The 15575-nt window shown below is 53.7% G+C and overlaps 1 protein-coding gene across 2 annotated transcripts; it reads right to left on the bottom strand.

The window, feature by feature from the left end:
- Positions 1–1464: 1464 nt before the first annotated feature.
- Positions 1465–15188, bottom strand: Mxd4 (MAX dimerization protein 4). 2 transcript variants are annotated; one of them, XM_052199316.1, is made up of 6 exons: positions 14956–15186; positions 14775–14874; positions 11690–11719; positions 6226–6340; positions 5083–5245; positions 1465–4622 (listed from the first exon to the last, which is right to left on the bottom strand). In XM_052199316.1, the coding sequence occupies exons 1-6, from the start codon at positions 15017–15019 to the stop codon at positions 4465–4467; spliced, it is 630 nt and encodes a 209-aa protein (XP_052055276.1). In that variant the 5' UTR covers positions 15020–15186; the 3' UTR covers positions 1465–4464. The 2 variants fall into 2 exon arrangements, with proteins under 2 accessions (XP_052055276.1, XP_052055277.1); XM_052199317.1 differs by lacking the exon at positions 11690–11719 and having other exon boundaries at positions 14956–15188.
- Between the last annotated feature and the right edge of the window lie 387 nt (positions 15189–15575).

The following is a 15575-nucleotide window of genomic DNA, read 5'->3' as shown; positions in this document are numbered from 1 at the left end:
AACTAACCACGGGGTCCAAAATGAGCTGGTAAGGACAAAGGGCTCAGTGGAAGGAGGGCAGGCTGGGTTGAGATGAAGAACAGGACAGCAGGCATCTGAGTTTAACTCTGGGGAGGCAGAGGATGAGGAGCAGAAGGGCCATCTTAGACCCACTCTAGCAAGGGTTAGGATTCATACAGAGGTCTCAGGTGGGGGCAAACATGGAGGAACAGAGAGATAGGCTGTGTGTGTGTGTGTGTGTGTGTGTGTGTGTGTGTGTGCGCGTGTGTGTGTGTGTGTGTGTGCGTGTGTGCGCACACGTGAATGTGGAAGCACTGGAGTGGGGTCAGACAAGCTATGGGAGAAGCACCATATGTGGGCTTTGAGTTTGCCAACCATGAGATGGATGGACCCTGCAAGACTGTAGTAGGTGCTAATTATGCAAAGGCCCCTGGCACCCACTGCTTCCAATATGAAGTAGTATCAGGGAAGACAAAAAAAACACAGTATTAGGAATTCAGATGTTCACATTGATATGAACACCTAAATCGTATCAATTCTGAGGTTTCAATTGTGTTCACATCATAAAACTCCTTTTTCTAAGTTAACTTCAGCTGCCTCTAAGACTGCCAATCCCTTACCCTGTACCCAACAGAAGGCAGGGAAGGCAGGGATACACATTTCAAGAATTGAGAGTTGGTTGTTGCCTGCTGGGAGCACTACTCCCTCCCCAGGTTTCATGGTTCCACATTAAAACTTTCAAGCAGGTACCACTAGGTCTTCTCCATTGGGCCCTACAGAAGGTTCAGTGTGGTAACACCATGCTTTCTAGAAGTCCTGATCCAAGCCTTCTACCGTATTCAAGGTGGCAAATCCTTGAAGGACAAGCCTCAGTGTACTAATCTGTCTGGGAGGACACTGAGTCCTCCAAGAACCAGAACCAGGATTCCTAACAATGGGCTGGAGGCCTCCCTGTCGGCTGTGGGGTGTCAGCAACACTATCCTGTTTTCTCTCCAGTGTGTGTTCTAACAACCTCACAGCTACTTGAGGGCAGTTCAGAACCCTAAATCCCCATGCCAGCACTGAAGCACAGCTGCCCATACTGCCACCTCAGCACTGTAGGTCTTGAGGGCAGAAGCTAGACCTGACGCAAAGAGGGGTCCTTGAGGTGTAATCTGGAGACACAGAAACTTCTCTGCAGAGGGCATCTGGCCAGCATAGCATCCTTAAGGACTGAGCTACCTTTGGGCCTACAGTGTTCTAGTCCAACAACAAGAACACTTGGAGTACAGTAGGCTATATAGTACTTCCATTCAAGCCTTCACACAGTGCTGGTCTGCTTCCCAAGAAGTGAAGGTCGTGGTCATGTGAAGGTTGCTTCCAAAGGGCCAGGATGACCCTGGCTCCAGTGAGTCAGTCCCTCTAGCTGAAGCTAGAGAGAAAGGATCAGAGCAGAGAGAAAGAACTAGAAACCAGAAAATGAATGAGGTATAAAAATCTGTATTTATATTACAATGACAGAATGACACAGCACAGCCCCATCTGTTAGACAGGTGGGATGGGGGTCCCATTCCAGTCTGCAGCTCAGGTCTCACAACACCCACTGCACTGGCACCAGGCCCCTTGTGTTGTCGCCCCAGACTCTGGCACGGAACCTGCCCTAGTGCCCTAGTTTAGAGGCCTGAGAACTTGCTTGCTGGCCTGGGATCAAGACCCTCTGTGCAGGCACAAGGGGTGAGAGGCTAGCTGACCCACCAGAGGCAGGGAAGGCTTGGGGCACACAGAAAGGTAGGGGTTGTCCAGCCACAGTTTGGTGCACAACTCCATCTGCCTAGAAGGGCAAGCTCAAGCACCTGCAGGTTAGAAATACAGAGGCAGGCCTAGGGCCCATATAGAGACAGAACCTCTGCGTCCTCTCCTGCTAGGCCAGCTGGGCCTGCAGCAGGACAGTGGGTCTGGTACATCTGGACCACTAGTAAATAGGCCCAAGCCTGAGCCTGGAGTTCCAGACTCTGTTATGGAGCACCACATGGCTCGCATGGACAGGTGCAGGTGGAGGACATAGCAGCAGCTATTTTGGTCCAGCTTTCTTTCCACAGACACACCGTAGCCTTGGCTGAATCCGTGGCTACCAGTAATGGCCGTACTGTGCAAATGGTAGAGAGCAGGAGAAGGAGTAATAGATATGTAACTCTTAGCACCAGCTCCCATACCTATGGACCACCCCTCACATGCCTGCTAGTGGAAGGGGCAGCTGGCTAGCACCCCTGGGTGACGGAGGAGGCCAACTCCCAGGCTACATGGGATCCATAGCCTAAAAAGGCAAAGGGCTGAGCTGCCACAAAATTCAGCCAAGGGGGCCAATCTCGTCACCGGGAGTGGAGGACTCTGCTGTCAGGGGTGGAAGCAGAATCTGAGGTGCTGGAGATGGAGCAGGGAGTTGATAAGAATTCAGGGCACATCAGGAGCCCTGGAGTTCTGGGGCCCTGAAGCAAAGCCTTTAAACAGAGCTCTGTCCTGTAATAAGGGTGGGTGTGCTCAAGAAAAATGCCTAGGGGACGTGCTTAGGCAGAAAATGTTGACAGAACCAGCTTACTAGGATGTTGGCTATCTTTCTATTCCAGGGACTCCTACCCAAGCCTGCTGTCCAGCTGTCATTTTGAGTGCCCAGAGAGCAGGTTCTATGCCAGAATTGTCCAGGAACCTCATTCTGCCTATCAGTAGGCCACTCACCCTAGAATGCTCATTGGCATGACTGAAAATGAACAATTTCCCCACAGTTTGGAAATTGTTTACAAATGCACCAGAGGAGGTGGCAGGTGCTGCTGTGGGCCAGCCCGTAGCCACTACCCAAATATTGCTGTGTGGTGCTCCTAGAACAAGGTCTTCTAGTATTGAAAGGCCAACAGAAGCCTCCTGGACAGGCCTGCACTACTTCCAGAACTGTGTATTTATAAGCTGCCCATGGTCAGCACTCCAGGCCCTTGCCCAGGGTCCAGAGACAAGGCCCTATGCTAGCGGGCCTGCTGTCTCCAAACTTTCAGGCACAGCCACCCTGCCAGTTACCACGGAGGCACCACTGGAGGCCATGTCAGAGCCCTGCAGGATACAGGAATCAGCCATGGGAGCCACACAGGCATGCACATGTCCCTCCCAGGAGGCTGCAGCTGCCGGGAGGGGCTACTGTAGGGAAGCAGTGAGGGGGCACCTACCAGGAGGCCTGGTGTATCCCATAAGCCACAGGGGCATGCTGGTGGCAGTGGGTGGGGTGAGACAGGGAACACAAGGCACACTATGACGATGTGACAGAGGATGGGTCCCTGAGACGCTGGGTCGCTCCCACCCCTCAGCAAACAAGGACACAACAATGGCTAGGAAAATAGAGTACAAAAATCTCATACAGGAACTAGAGGCGGCACACACTCATGTCCCTTGGCGAGTCTTCAGAGCTTTTTTCTCTTTTTAAAAATGTTTCTGTTTTGTGTTTTGGGTAAAGCCTCTGCCAGCTGAGGCTGCCCTGGGCAGGGCTTGTGAGGCCCCTTCTGGGAGCTCCCTGTCACACTTTTTTTTTTTTTTTTCTTTTTTTTTCTTAAGAAAGGAAGTTGAGAAAGCTTGGAGGACCCAGTGGTTTCAGCTTGCCACCCAGCTTATTCCAGTCCCCTGCAGGAAAAAAAGCCCTCTCTACTTCCTGTGCAGACCCGGCAGAGCCGTCGGGACCCGCCCAGGTGAGCAGGGGCCTGAGTCAAAGGCAGGCACAGGTTAGGGGCCACCGTTTCCAAGTGACCTCAGGCCAACTATCTCAAAACATACATTCTCTGACGTCCATGTGCATTTGTGCTTGCCGGTGTGAGCCTAGGCATGTATGTGTGTATACATCTGATGGTCCTAAAAGATCAGAAGCCACCCAACTTGGTTTGAGGGTCTAGCCAGACCCCAGGAGCATCCCCATGGAAAAGGAGATGTTCATCCAAGCCCTTCATAGATCCCTTTGTCCAAACTGTGTGGACTGACAAGTAGATGGACAGATGGATAGATGGACAGCAGCACCTTCCTGCCTCCCTTCCTTCCTTCCCTCAGTCCACTCCTCTCTTCTGGGATCCGATGTTGGGGTTCAAGCTCCCCATGGAGGTCATTAAGGCCCCTACACGGATCCTGCCGAGACTTGTAGAAATGATATTTAATACTTCTGGAATGATTAGGAATCTGAGAACAGATTGTGGGTGGCTACGCTGGGCTCCGGGATGTGAGAACCTGACCCTGCTTCCCTGTATGGGGTCTTGCCCTGCGGAGAAGGGGCAGGCAACTTGAGTCCTGACCGAAGGGTGGGCAGGCAGAGGCAGGCAGACCAGGCAGCAGCTGTAGCTTCGAGAATGGCACAGCAGTAGGCCCATGACGAGGCTGGCTTCAGTCAAGGGAGGACTGGAAGGCTGAGACGCTTGGCTAGGTGAGCAGGCAGGTGGGCCGAGAAGCAAAAGACATGGAGCCTACGAAAGGCCAGGGCAGCCAGGCCGCCTGCAAGGGTGCCCATAGCTGCTGTCGCTGCAGCCACTGCTCTGTAGGCTGTAGTGGTCATCGGCATCACTGCTGCTGCCAACACTGTCCAGCTCCCCAGGGCCAAACTCCATGCCCTCTATATCCACCTCTGAGAGAGCAGAGAGAGGATGGGTCAGGGTGGCCTCTTCCAAGGAAACCAGCCTGCGGCTCCCAAGTTAGAGTCCAAGTTAGAGTCCAAGTTAGAGCCTGGGTCAGGGGAGATAAGGGGCTTCCTTGCGGCCCTAAGGTGGAAGATGCTAGGATGCTTCCAGACAGTCTTGGGTTATGAACCCAGACACTGCAGCATGCTGCCCAGTGTGAGTGAGTCATCCTCTGCCTTCACATAGCCTGACTGTCATAGCCTCTGGGCCTCACTGTCTTCACCCCATCCCTTCTTCGTGCAAGGCTGTGAGATTACTGTAGTACCACCAGCAGTTAGCTCAGGTGGCATGGGCACCTCGCACCATCCCGCCTTCGGTACTTCCTTGTTCCCCTGGAACATGGCAGACACCTACACCCGGAGGCCAGGATTGGGCTGCCCAGCTCCTACCTTGCTTGCCTGGGCTTACCTTGCTCTGAGTCGTCTGTGGACACAGCAGAACCAGTGCTGTCTGTGCGCACGCGCTCTACACTTTGCACCGATAGCTGCTCCAAACGTCTCTTTAGGAAGCGATGCTCCCGCTGAAGCTGCTCCTTGATGCTCAGTGCCCTGCGGTCCTGCTCCTCCAGTTTCTGGGGATAGAGGGTGGTCTGTGAGCCCACAGCCAAGCAGGAGCAAGCTCCCTGGGGCATAAGCTCAGAAGCTTCACAGGCAGGGTCCTTACTATAACATGGCCTCTTAGACAAACCACAGGGTGCCCAGCCAAAAGCTTAATGTGCCCCTCCTCACCCCGGCAAGGTGACCAGTTACACAGCTTGGTCTTTCACGCTCAGCCTGGTAACTTGCTATTGAATGCCCAGTGCTGCTAGCCAGGCCCAGGAAGTGGAAACACGTGGGCTTTCGAGCCCTGAAACAGTATCATCCAAACTTTGGCAGGCGCTGCTCTCCAACCCTACTCAAGAGAGTTCCACCGGCACTCAGACCAGGCTTTCCGAGGCTACCTGCCACATCTGAGAACAGAGCAGCAGTAGGAAACCCTCTGTAGGGGCCCACCTGAGACTCTGTTGTTCTCTTAAAACCCTCTCAAAGTTACTACCACCCAACCTGCAAGTCTGCACCTGTGAGGCAGCAGACCCCCTCTAAGGGAAAGAGACCTTCCAGGGTTGACCCAAATGTCCAAATTTAGTGTCCCAAGAACTCTAATTGAGCAGATCTCAATCTGAAGGCCTTGAGGGATTGCCCCAGGTAATCCCTCAGCATAACCCCATACCAACTCCCAAGAAAAGCCTCTACCACCCCGTACTCTCTTTAAATGTTGCCTACTCCCAGTCAGACTGTCTATGAAGACATGTAATGACCCCTTGCTCCTCCCTCAACTCCACCTCTCCAACTCCAACACCATCTCCCTGCCAATCACTCCTCAACAAAACCCAACACAAGTCACATAACCTCCATAGCACCAGTCAGCTCCCACTGGGTCTCCCCATAAGCTCCTGACACATACCTGCTAGGTGGCTCCACCACCCACCTCCAGGTCCTCCAGACCAATGCTGCTCAAGGCTGGGGATGGCTGGGGGACCTCAGGGTGGCTGCTGAGACACAGCGTGCGTACCTTGATGTGCATCTTAGCACGCTTCAGGAGGCTCAGAGTAGTATGGCGTGTGCTGTCAGGGCCCAGGGGTACCAGCTGCTTGAGCTGCTCCAGGTAGAGCCTGAGTTTAGCTCGTCTGAAAGAGCCAGAGACAGACTATCAAGCCAGGCGGCAGACTGTGCAGCGCTATGGCTCACGTGGCTGGTGCGGGATGGGAAGCGTCCAGCCAGGCCCACAGGCCTCTGCAGTACTGTAGGCTTGCCTGTTGGCCTGGGAATTGCCCCAGACTCTGCCTCAAGGCTGGAGTATCTGGATCCCTCTCCAGGAATTCCCTCCTGGCCTAGATAATACTTCCCCACCGGAGCAGCCTGCCACAGATACCTTCGTGGATATGGTGTCCACATGATTCCAGGGCCTAAGAGCCAGGGAACAAATACTGTCTCACCTATTTTGCCCTATACAGTGTGCTCTCGTTATCACAAAACATGAGTCAATAAGGTTAAGGGGGTGCTGAGGAGCAACTCTCTCTGCTGAGTCTGTGGTCTCGTTGGAAATTGCATTATTTTAGATTTTTCTTCCTGTATCCATTTGTGTGGATCTATTTTTTTCCACAAAGCTGGAACCGCATTCACAGTACTTGTTCATATGCTGCAAAGCTTTCCTGCCTGGTCCAAAGGGGTAGCTAAGTTCACCTCTAGAGGCTATCTCTGACATTACCGTGAACAACAGGCACTGCTGCTATGCCTGCACATCCCACCTGGCCAGGATCTGCAGAACACCAGGGTTTGGCCCAAGCAATACAGATTATGGCGCTAGCCAGGCCCTATAGAACGCCAAGGTGGCTTCTAAGTCAGCATGGCTTGCTTTGGACAGATTCTTAGAAGTGTAACTGGCAGGTCAGGGACAGATTTTTTTTTTTTTTGAGGATTTAGCCTGCTGCCAACTGGCCTCTCATGGTCAATGCCTGCATCTACTCTTTTAACAGTGCTTTCCTTTTAATTCTCCTTCTTGCTTTGTAAAGACAAGAGAAAAAGGAGACGTAGAGTTGAATGAGTGGGCAGGTGGGGGGAGATCTGGAAGGGGAAACCAAGACTAGGATATAGTGTACGAAAAATACTGATTTTCAATTAAAAACAGTAAGAGTGGCGTCATGCTGAAAGTTTTATCTGTTCCCTAGTGACAGTGCCCAAGCATACCCACAGATTCCATCAGTCCTGAAGAGGCTTTGGAAAGACAGCAGGCAGGAACAGCCATTTCTTGGACAGAGAAGGGGACCCTTGGGAACAGGAAGAGACTGTAGAGAGATGTTCAGCCACACACACAGAGGGTAGGGTGCCACCCATGGCCATTAGGCTCCTCAATCTGCACCACTGCTGACAAAGTACTTTCTCACCTAGTATCCTGGCCCAGTACCCTGAGGCCTAGAGGCCCTTTTGACGAACTGGAGTTAGACCTTTGGAAGAACTTCTTAAACACAGGACTGGGGCTGGGCTTAGCCAGGAGGCAGGGTATGAGTGAGAGCTGTGTAAGCCCTAGATTCTGTCGCAAGGCTAGAGGATCTTCAGTCTCACCATACATAGGCAGGCTTCTGGCTCCACGCTGCTGCCTGCATGGTTACCCTCCCAGAGGCCAAATCCTCGGCTCAGTTGCACAGTGAGCTTCCAGCCCTGGGAACTGAAGGGACTAGAGAACAGAGCTGGGCTAGGAGCAGAGGCGGAGCCTCCCCAGAGAGATGCCATTGTTCTAAGGCCAGCACTGGGATATGGCAAGTGTAGGCCCAGGCCATGAACCCTTCTTCCCAGGTGTGCTTGTTACACAGCAATTCCTATAACCATTTAATCATGTCAGCAGCAATGGCTTTTTGGAAATTGACAGAAAGTGCAAATTGACAAGAAACAAAGTATCCCCAAGTTCCCTTTTAAAGATGACCACACTGTTGTTTCAGTGTATCTGCCTTTCCAGTTCATGAGTGTTAAGTGGAAACATTAGGATACAGAACCACATATGTGACAAGTGACCCACTTTTGTTTAAAAAATAAAAAGAGCAGACGCACACAAGAGACTCAAGAGAACACAATGCAGCACAGAGCATGCACCTCCAGGGATGCGCTTGCAACGTTTATTTCTTTAGCGTTGTGCTTCCAGCATAGTTTCCAGGTTTTCTATGCTTTTAAAACCCCACATGTACTTTTACAATTAGAGAAAGACACATTTGTACAGGAAAAAAACACAGCAGAAAGACAAATAACAGTAGGAACGCACTTGCAATACATAGAAAAGACAAAACGATTAGTATTAGTGATATTTTGAGCTCATACACATCAAAAATAAAGAATGCTGCCTCCGTGTAACAATGAGCAGAGTTGCAGAAGACAAAGGGCAAATCTAACATGAAAATGGACTCCATCCCACAAGAAATCAGGCAATGAAAACGCAAACAAATGAGCACGTGCTCACTTCCTCCTTTGTACCAAATGGAATGCAAAGAGGTGGCTGGAAGTTGCTTAGTGGCACATGGGGAACTGTCACAGTTCCTGTGGGAGAAGCACCACCTCTGGCTCAGACCGCTGGACAGTACTTCTAGTTTACTACTACAACCTGGGTTCTACAGAACCATCCCGAGCATCTGAAGACTCGGCTCAACAATGCTCAGGTCAGAGGGAACCGGGGATCCAGTGGCTGTGGACACAGGTTTGGAGCACTCACACGGTAAAGGACTGGGTAAAGATTCCAGGTAGGGAGAGTGGGTAACAAAGGCCCCTTATCATGTCGGGGGCCTCAGGGTAACCAGGGATAAGGTGTCTGGGTGCAGGAAGCACATGAGTAATACTGTAGAAAAAGGGTTTTCTTCAAGACAAAAGTCACCTGAACATCCACAAGCAATGTAAAACTAATATGTCAACCCAAGCACACCCTAGGCTGAGCCTGTGGTTAGTGAGGGGATGAGCAGAAGGTCCTCCCCCGACCCGAGCACGAGCATCAGTCATAGCGTCTAAGATGCTCTGGGATCTCACGATATCCTCCCTAAAGTCACTATACCACACCAGACTCTCAAGACACTCATGGCTGACCCTGTGCATCCCAAACTTGTCAGACCCCTGTGCTTCTAGAGGAGGCAGAACTTCCCCCCTGGAGTTCCTGCATTTCTATCAGCAACAGCCCCATTTCTCCTCACAGCTCAGCCATTTGACACTGCAACACCTACTATCTCACCAAAAACCCCTACTCTCTAAGGAAGGCCTAAGAGCTGGGGGTGGGAGCTTGGCTCCATGCCAGGGTCCCTTAGCATATGTAGGTCCCAGTCCTGGCTGGATGGCAGAGGAAGGTTCCAGGCCAGGTTATTGGAAAAAAGGCAGTGGCAAATTCCACCACAGTCAGCGGGATGGGGAAAGGGAATCCCCATTCTTTTCTATTTACTAGCATCTTCTAGCTGGTGCTAACAAACATGTCCTTTGTGTGGTTCCACATGGCTGCATCAGGCACTTGTGGGCAGCCATGCATGAGCATGCCACGGGTACTATGGCAGGCCTGAGAAGCCATCTGGGTCAGGGTTGGGGCCTAGCTGAGAGCTTAGATCTGACCTCTGACATTTCACATACTGAGACATTCCAGGAGTGCTAAGGGCCAGGAAGAACACTTAACAGTTCTCATCAATACTAAAGACCAAATATTAGAGCTGAGTCTAAGAGGGTTTCCAGGCCCTGAGGTCAGCAGCAAATGCCACCTTGGCAAATCTACCAGAAATAGTGACCTACAGGGGTAGTGGGTAGGGTGGGTGGGTACTGTTCAAAACTCCAAAAGGGGAAGTCCCACAGGCCCACCTGAGTCTCCCTGACAGACACTTCCAGTGAAGGCAGCATCCAGGGTATGCCTCTTATGGCCTTCTGGGCAGCTAGCCAGGTGTTTCCTTCCTTCCTCAGAACAACACACAGCCCTTCCTTCAGCCAGCATCCAGGAACACCTGGCACCCATCTATAGCCAGCTGTGACTGATGTCCTTCCCAGGGCCCAGGCTTACATACTGCTCAGAGCTGTCTACATCTATGGTCCTATCAGCTAGGCAAAAAGACCCTGCCCTGAGTGAGGTGTCAGAGAGCTCTAGGATGCCCAGCAAATCTTACCCTGTCTTAAATTAAGAGCCTCCATGAGACCCAGTCTAACTATAGGCTTGTGGAGGATGGCAGAGACCAAGTCTAAGGTTAACAGATGTCTGCAGAGGTCAGAGGTCAACCCTTATCCTCCCTAGAGGTTGCGTATACCCTTACTACCCAGTCTTGCCTCAGTGGCATTCCTCATTTGTCTTCGCTATCAGGTGTCCTCCCACACACTGCTTCCAGGAAGCCCTCACATAGGCCAGGCCATTGTGTCTGAGTCTGGACAAGGTGGGTTGATCCCTTCTGACCTAGGAGCAACCCCAAGCCTGCCTCACTCTGGCTTCCATCCCTGTGGCCTGGCCCCTTGGGAACCCCCCAAACACACAAGCCACTGCAGGAAATGCATCTCCTCAGGGAACATGGTGTTCTGTCCCTGCCCAGCCACCCGCCCCAACTAGAGTCCTGAATCCCGAGAGAGCGGAAGTTGGCGCTGCACTGGGCGCAGACATGGGGGAGGGGGAAGGGGAAAAGGAAAGAACTGGCTGGGCTCCAGACGTTTCCAGTGTACCCAGGAGGGATCATCTAGGATGCAGAGTTAGGTACCCCACCCCCATCCCAAACACCAAGAAGGCAAGACAGAACTCGTCCATTTTATCGATAAAAGCAGAGGTCAGGATAGATCTACAGCCTACTACTATCTCTCAGGGGCTTTCCCTGGTCCTGGCATGGGGTCTACTGCTTATGGGGCTGCCTGGCCTAAAATACCTCTGCTTCCACTTAGGCTGCTGCTGGCAGCCACAAGTATCTCCTTTACCCCCAACTCCCAGGGTTTACCCACACCTTGTCACCACTGGCAGCGGGAAGGCAAATGACACAGTGAAGTAGCCTCGTGGGCCACCAGCCATCCGGGAGCTGACTAGGGCCAGGGCACAGGGATAAAGCCTGGCCTGCTGTGTGCCTGTGATGTTCCAGTCATGCAGAGCACCACAGCTCCTCAGAAAACAGACCCCAAAAAGGCACAGAGATAAGGGGGGAAAGGGATGAATGTCCTACCAAGCCCATGGTCGAGAGCTGAAGCAGTTTCCAAAGGGGCTTAGCATACCCAATCACAGCCACGGCCTCTCCCAGGGAGCTGCTGACAGCACCAGGAGCTCCAAGTCCCTGCCGCCTATCCAGTCCTGACCCCAAGCTAAACACCAAAGAACGTGGCCCGAGCCCAGCCCATGCCTGCCAACCCAAAATGCTTGACAACAGACCCTAATCCCCTCTAGAACTGGCCTTTCCAGAGCCTCGAGCAGAGCCTGGCAACCCAGACAGGTCAGGCCAGCCAACGTGTGGGGCAGGGAGGCAGTCACATCCAGTAGCTTGCATGGGAATGGGGGGACCACTTACCTGTGCTTTTCTAGTTCGTTGTGTGAAGACCTGTTTAGAGAGATAGAAAGACAGGGCTCACTCCAAGGCCCAACAACAGGAGCACAAGTAACAGTGGCTCTTTGTAGAGAGCTAGGAGCCCTCACACGGTGGCTAGGGTCTCTAGGTCTAGGATATTTCTGGATGCTGAGAGCTAGGGCAGGTACATAGCTGCCTATCGAAGGCTGGGGTAACCTCACACTGAACTGTGAGGATTGGGGGCAGAGGGCAAGGTACAGAGGTACAAGTACAAGTAGCTCTAAGGGCCCCATGGCCACACAGGCCTAAGGTGGCTCTAGTTGGCAGAGATGCCCAGGTGCCCAGTCCTTTCTGCTCCCCTTTCTCTGAGGCCAGCTGTGTCCTTATAAGTAATACAAAACACACAGAGAGAACCGATGGCAGGTCAGAGCATGCATCATGAAGGCCAGGCCCTCAGAAGACAAGGTGTTCCTGTCCTCCCCTGGCCACTCTGCCATACAGACAGGAATATCCAGGACAAAGCTTTGAAAGCCAAGTCAGCTCACAGGGGGCATTTGTGAGAAATGCATGCTTTCCGGGCCTGTAGGAACATAGCAGGACATAAAAGATGGCCAATCCTCCTCCTCTCAGGAGCTGCATTATGTAGAATATGTAACCCTGAGAACCAACTTTACCTTCCCTGAGAACAATGAACCCACGGGCTGTTTGAACCCCACTGGCCAAGGCCACTCACCCTGACCAGACTTCTCCACACCACAGGTGTCACTCAGGTTTCCAAGTGACTCAATCTAAGGGAATGTCACAGACTAACAAGGGCTTCTAGGTCCCTGGCTATTGCACTTATGAGCAGGAAGCACAGGACACCCAGACCAAGGCCCTCTCTCTGCTCTGCTGCTCCCCACCTGTCCCTTCCTCTGCTGCTCTAGAGCTGGATCTGGGATCTTTTACTAAAATGTGTGTAACTCTGCCTGTGCCGTCATCCGCTGAAGCCATTAGGGTACTGGGTCAGCTGTCTTCCCTCAGGCCCTGGATTCCTGGGCTCTTGTGTGTAGTTCCCAGGCTCTTCCAAAACCTGCTAGTCACAGGCTGGGCCGGGGCCTCAGAATCCCTCCACAGGCCAACCAGAGCCAAGGAGGCAGTGTAGAAGCTCCTTGGTGGCTCTGGAGAATTGTCTTTCCGTTCTCCAAATGACAGCCTGACTGGGCCTGTAGGTCTGTTAGTTTGTGTAGCAGGCTAGGGTCAGCAGGAGCCTTCAGCAGGCAGGAGTCCCCTCACCTCTGGCACCAGAGGATAATACTTGTCTTGCCAGCTCCCAATCCCTGGACTAGAGGGCCACTCTTTAGCAGCATGTGAACTCTTTCTGAGTCCAGAGATCCTGGGTTGGGGGCTAGGGGTTGTCACACAAGTTCTAAAAAGCACCTGTGCCTGAGGAGAGGCCATGGCTGTGTCAGATGCTGTCTGGGCACCACCTTGACCTGACCCTTCTGTTACATTCTCAAACAACTTGACCCTAAAGGTTGCCTCAGGCACCCTCCCATGGGTCACTGCCATTAGAGACCTATCCATCTCTCACCCTAGCCTGCTATACCAAGACCTGTCCTTCAATATGCCAGGACACAGAAGCCTTATAGGTTCAGAACTGCCCTTCCACATCTGGAATCCCAGCTTCTCAACAGAGCTGGCTGAGAACAGCCTCTGAGCAGTAACTGGAAAGGGAAGGGCTGGGTCTGCCACCCCTAACGGCTTTAGGCCTTGAAGGAGTACATTCTGTCTAAGAAGGCTTCAGGCAAGGTGCACCCAAGTCAAGTAGAGAGCCCCTTGCATCCCCTTCCCTTCACACCCAGTTCTCCATGCCCGCAGAAGGCGGAAGGCCAGGACCTCATCCAGAACAGGGGACAAAGGTATGTGGCCTACACAAGTAACTGGGTCTCTCTACGCCTTGGCTTCCCCGGTTGTAAAATGGAGATCAAAATAAGGCTTCATTTACAAGGCTGGGTCAGATTGCTTACTTATATGTACGGCAGAAGGATTCAAGGGCCTCAGCTCAGGAATGCTGCCATTCCTATCAGCTGTGGGTACTCCATGCCACAGGAACCTGAGCTCCCAACCTGGGGTTTAGGGTAGACAGAGCAGGGGCCAGGCCATCTCACTGGGGAAGCTTGCGGCAGTGAGGCCTCCAACACACTTATGTCCTTCTGCAAACTGCTCAAAGCAGGAGACCAGGGACTGGGACTCGGGCAGTTGGTAATTCAACTAGTTCTTTGCCAGGCCTAGGACACCACAGAAATGGGTCCTTGTGCCAGCCTCTCTGTTTCCCAAGAACAGACAGGCCACAGGAATGAGCTGCATCCTCTGCCAAGGGGCCCTGGAGCCCCCAGCCTGCCAGGAAAGCTCTCAGACTGACCACACAGGAGTAGCTGGGCCAAGGTTGGCCCCTAGACAGTGTCAGGTGTGCCATGGGCCACACGGCAGGAAGGTGGAACCTTTAGGAGTCCTAGCCATACCTAAACCTCAATTTCAGGGGCTGCCTCCAAGCACAAGGCCAAGGCAAAGAGAGTGTAGTTGGGTCTTGGGACTTTGGGGAGAAATAGCTTCCTGCAACTCTTCACGACAAAGCCAGCCCCTTGCATCCCCTTGTAGTTGGGAGTTTCCTTGTCAATAGGCTGCCGCAGAACCAGTAGGTACCCAGGGAAAGAGGTCTCTGTCCAGGCTCCTGGGAATAAGGTGCTGGGCCTAAGAGCAAAGCCAGCTCAGAGAAGTGCAAGGGAGGGAGGAGTTCCCAGTTCGGCCCAAACGAGGGAGTAGCGGATGGCACCAACTGACAACTCCTCTCCGGTCTGGAAAAGTCCAGAACGGCTCTAGGCGAGCACGGCCGCTGTACGCGTGGCACTGTTTACGGCGGCGGGGAGGCGCGGCCGCGGGAAGATGGCGACGCGCGGGCGGGGCCGGCACCTCCTCCAGGCCGGCCGCCCGGGTGCGCGCAGGACTGCACTGGGGACGAGGAGAGGACGGGGACACTCGGGCGGGGCCGGCCCGAGCTGGCTTGGCACAGCGCGCGGGGGTGGGAGGTGGGGGTTGGGGGCGGTACCTGTTGTTCGGGGCCTTGCGCACCAGGCTGGCCGTCTTTGTTTTCTTCCTAGCGAAGTCGCCGTCGAAGGGCAGCACGGAGGCGTAGCCGTGCTCGGCTTCTGCGGGATAGACGGTGCGGTCAGCGGCCCCCTGCGCCCGCCCGCTGCCCGCCCACCCTGGCACAAAGGGGCACGGGCTACCTCGGTCCCTACGCTCCAGGTACTCGGCCGCCTCCAACAGCAGCAGCAGAGAGTTCAGCTCCATCCTGCCGCCCGCGCACGGGACGGCGGCGGCGGCGGCTGCCGGGCGCGCTCCTGCCGGCTATGCTCGCCGCACGCCCCGCGCCTGGCGGCACACCAGCCCGACTCGCGGACTCCAGCGCTGGGCCGCCACCCTCTGCCTCAGGCCCTCAAATTGACACATAAGTCGAGCAGCAGCCGACGCAGCCAATAGGTGTGGGCGCTCCGGCCTATGGGGCGGGTTCTTGGCTAGCCTTGGCCAATAGGGACTGGCCGAACCCCTCGGGCAGGGCTGAGAATGTTGACAGATGCGAAGCTTGGCTAGGATAGGCTGGCTCCAGTAGTAACAATTTAGAAGCCCAAGCTTAGCAACAGCACGTGGTGGCCCAGCCCCAGTGCTCGCTGACTGGCGGCCATCGTGCATGTTAAGTAGGTATTGCACGCCGATTGGGCCAGATCGGTCTATGTAAATTGAGCCCTCGGACCAATGGCCGGCGACGGGGCGTGGGGCCAATGAGGACGCCGGGGCAGGACCGGTTGCCGAGAGGAAGCACTGTGTGGTGGGACTGCTGCCCGGCCTA

Source organism: Apodemus sylvaticus, chromosome 11 (genome assembly GCF_947179515.1).
Source record: "Apodemus sylvaticus chromosome 11, mApoSyl1.1, whole genome shotgun sequence".
Taxonomy (NCBI): domain Eukaryota; kingdom Metazoa; phylum Chordata; class Mammalia; order Rodentia; family Muridae; genus Apodemus; species Apodemus sylvaticus.
The sequence above is the reverse complement of the archived record's forward strand: the minus strand, read 5'-3'. Positions and strand labels throughout refer to the sequence as shown.

Bases quoted from the DNA above. Each gene is read 5' to 3' on its own strand.
- Mxd4 (XM_052199316.1), bottom strand. From the start codon at position 15,019: ATGGAGCTGAACTCTCTGCTGCTGCTGTTGGAGGCGGCCGAGTACCTG. The intron at 11,720-14,774 runs GTACCGCCCCCA...CTCTCTAAACAG, and splicing joins CGCAAGGCCCCGAACAACAG to GTCTTCACACAACGAACTAG. The intron at 4,623-5,082 runs GTAAGCCCAGGC...CTGCTCTCTCAG, and splicing joins CACAGACGACTCAGAGCAAG to AGGTGGATATAGAGGGCATG.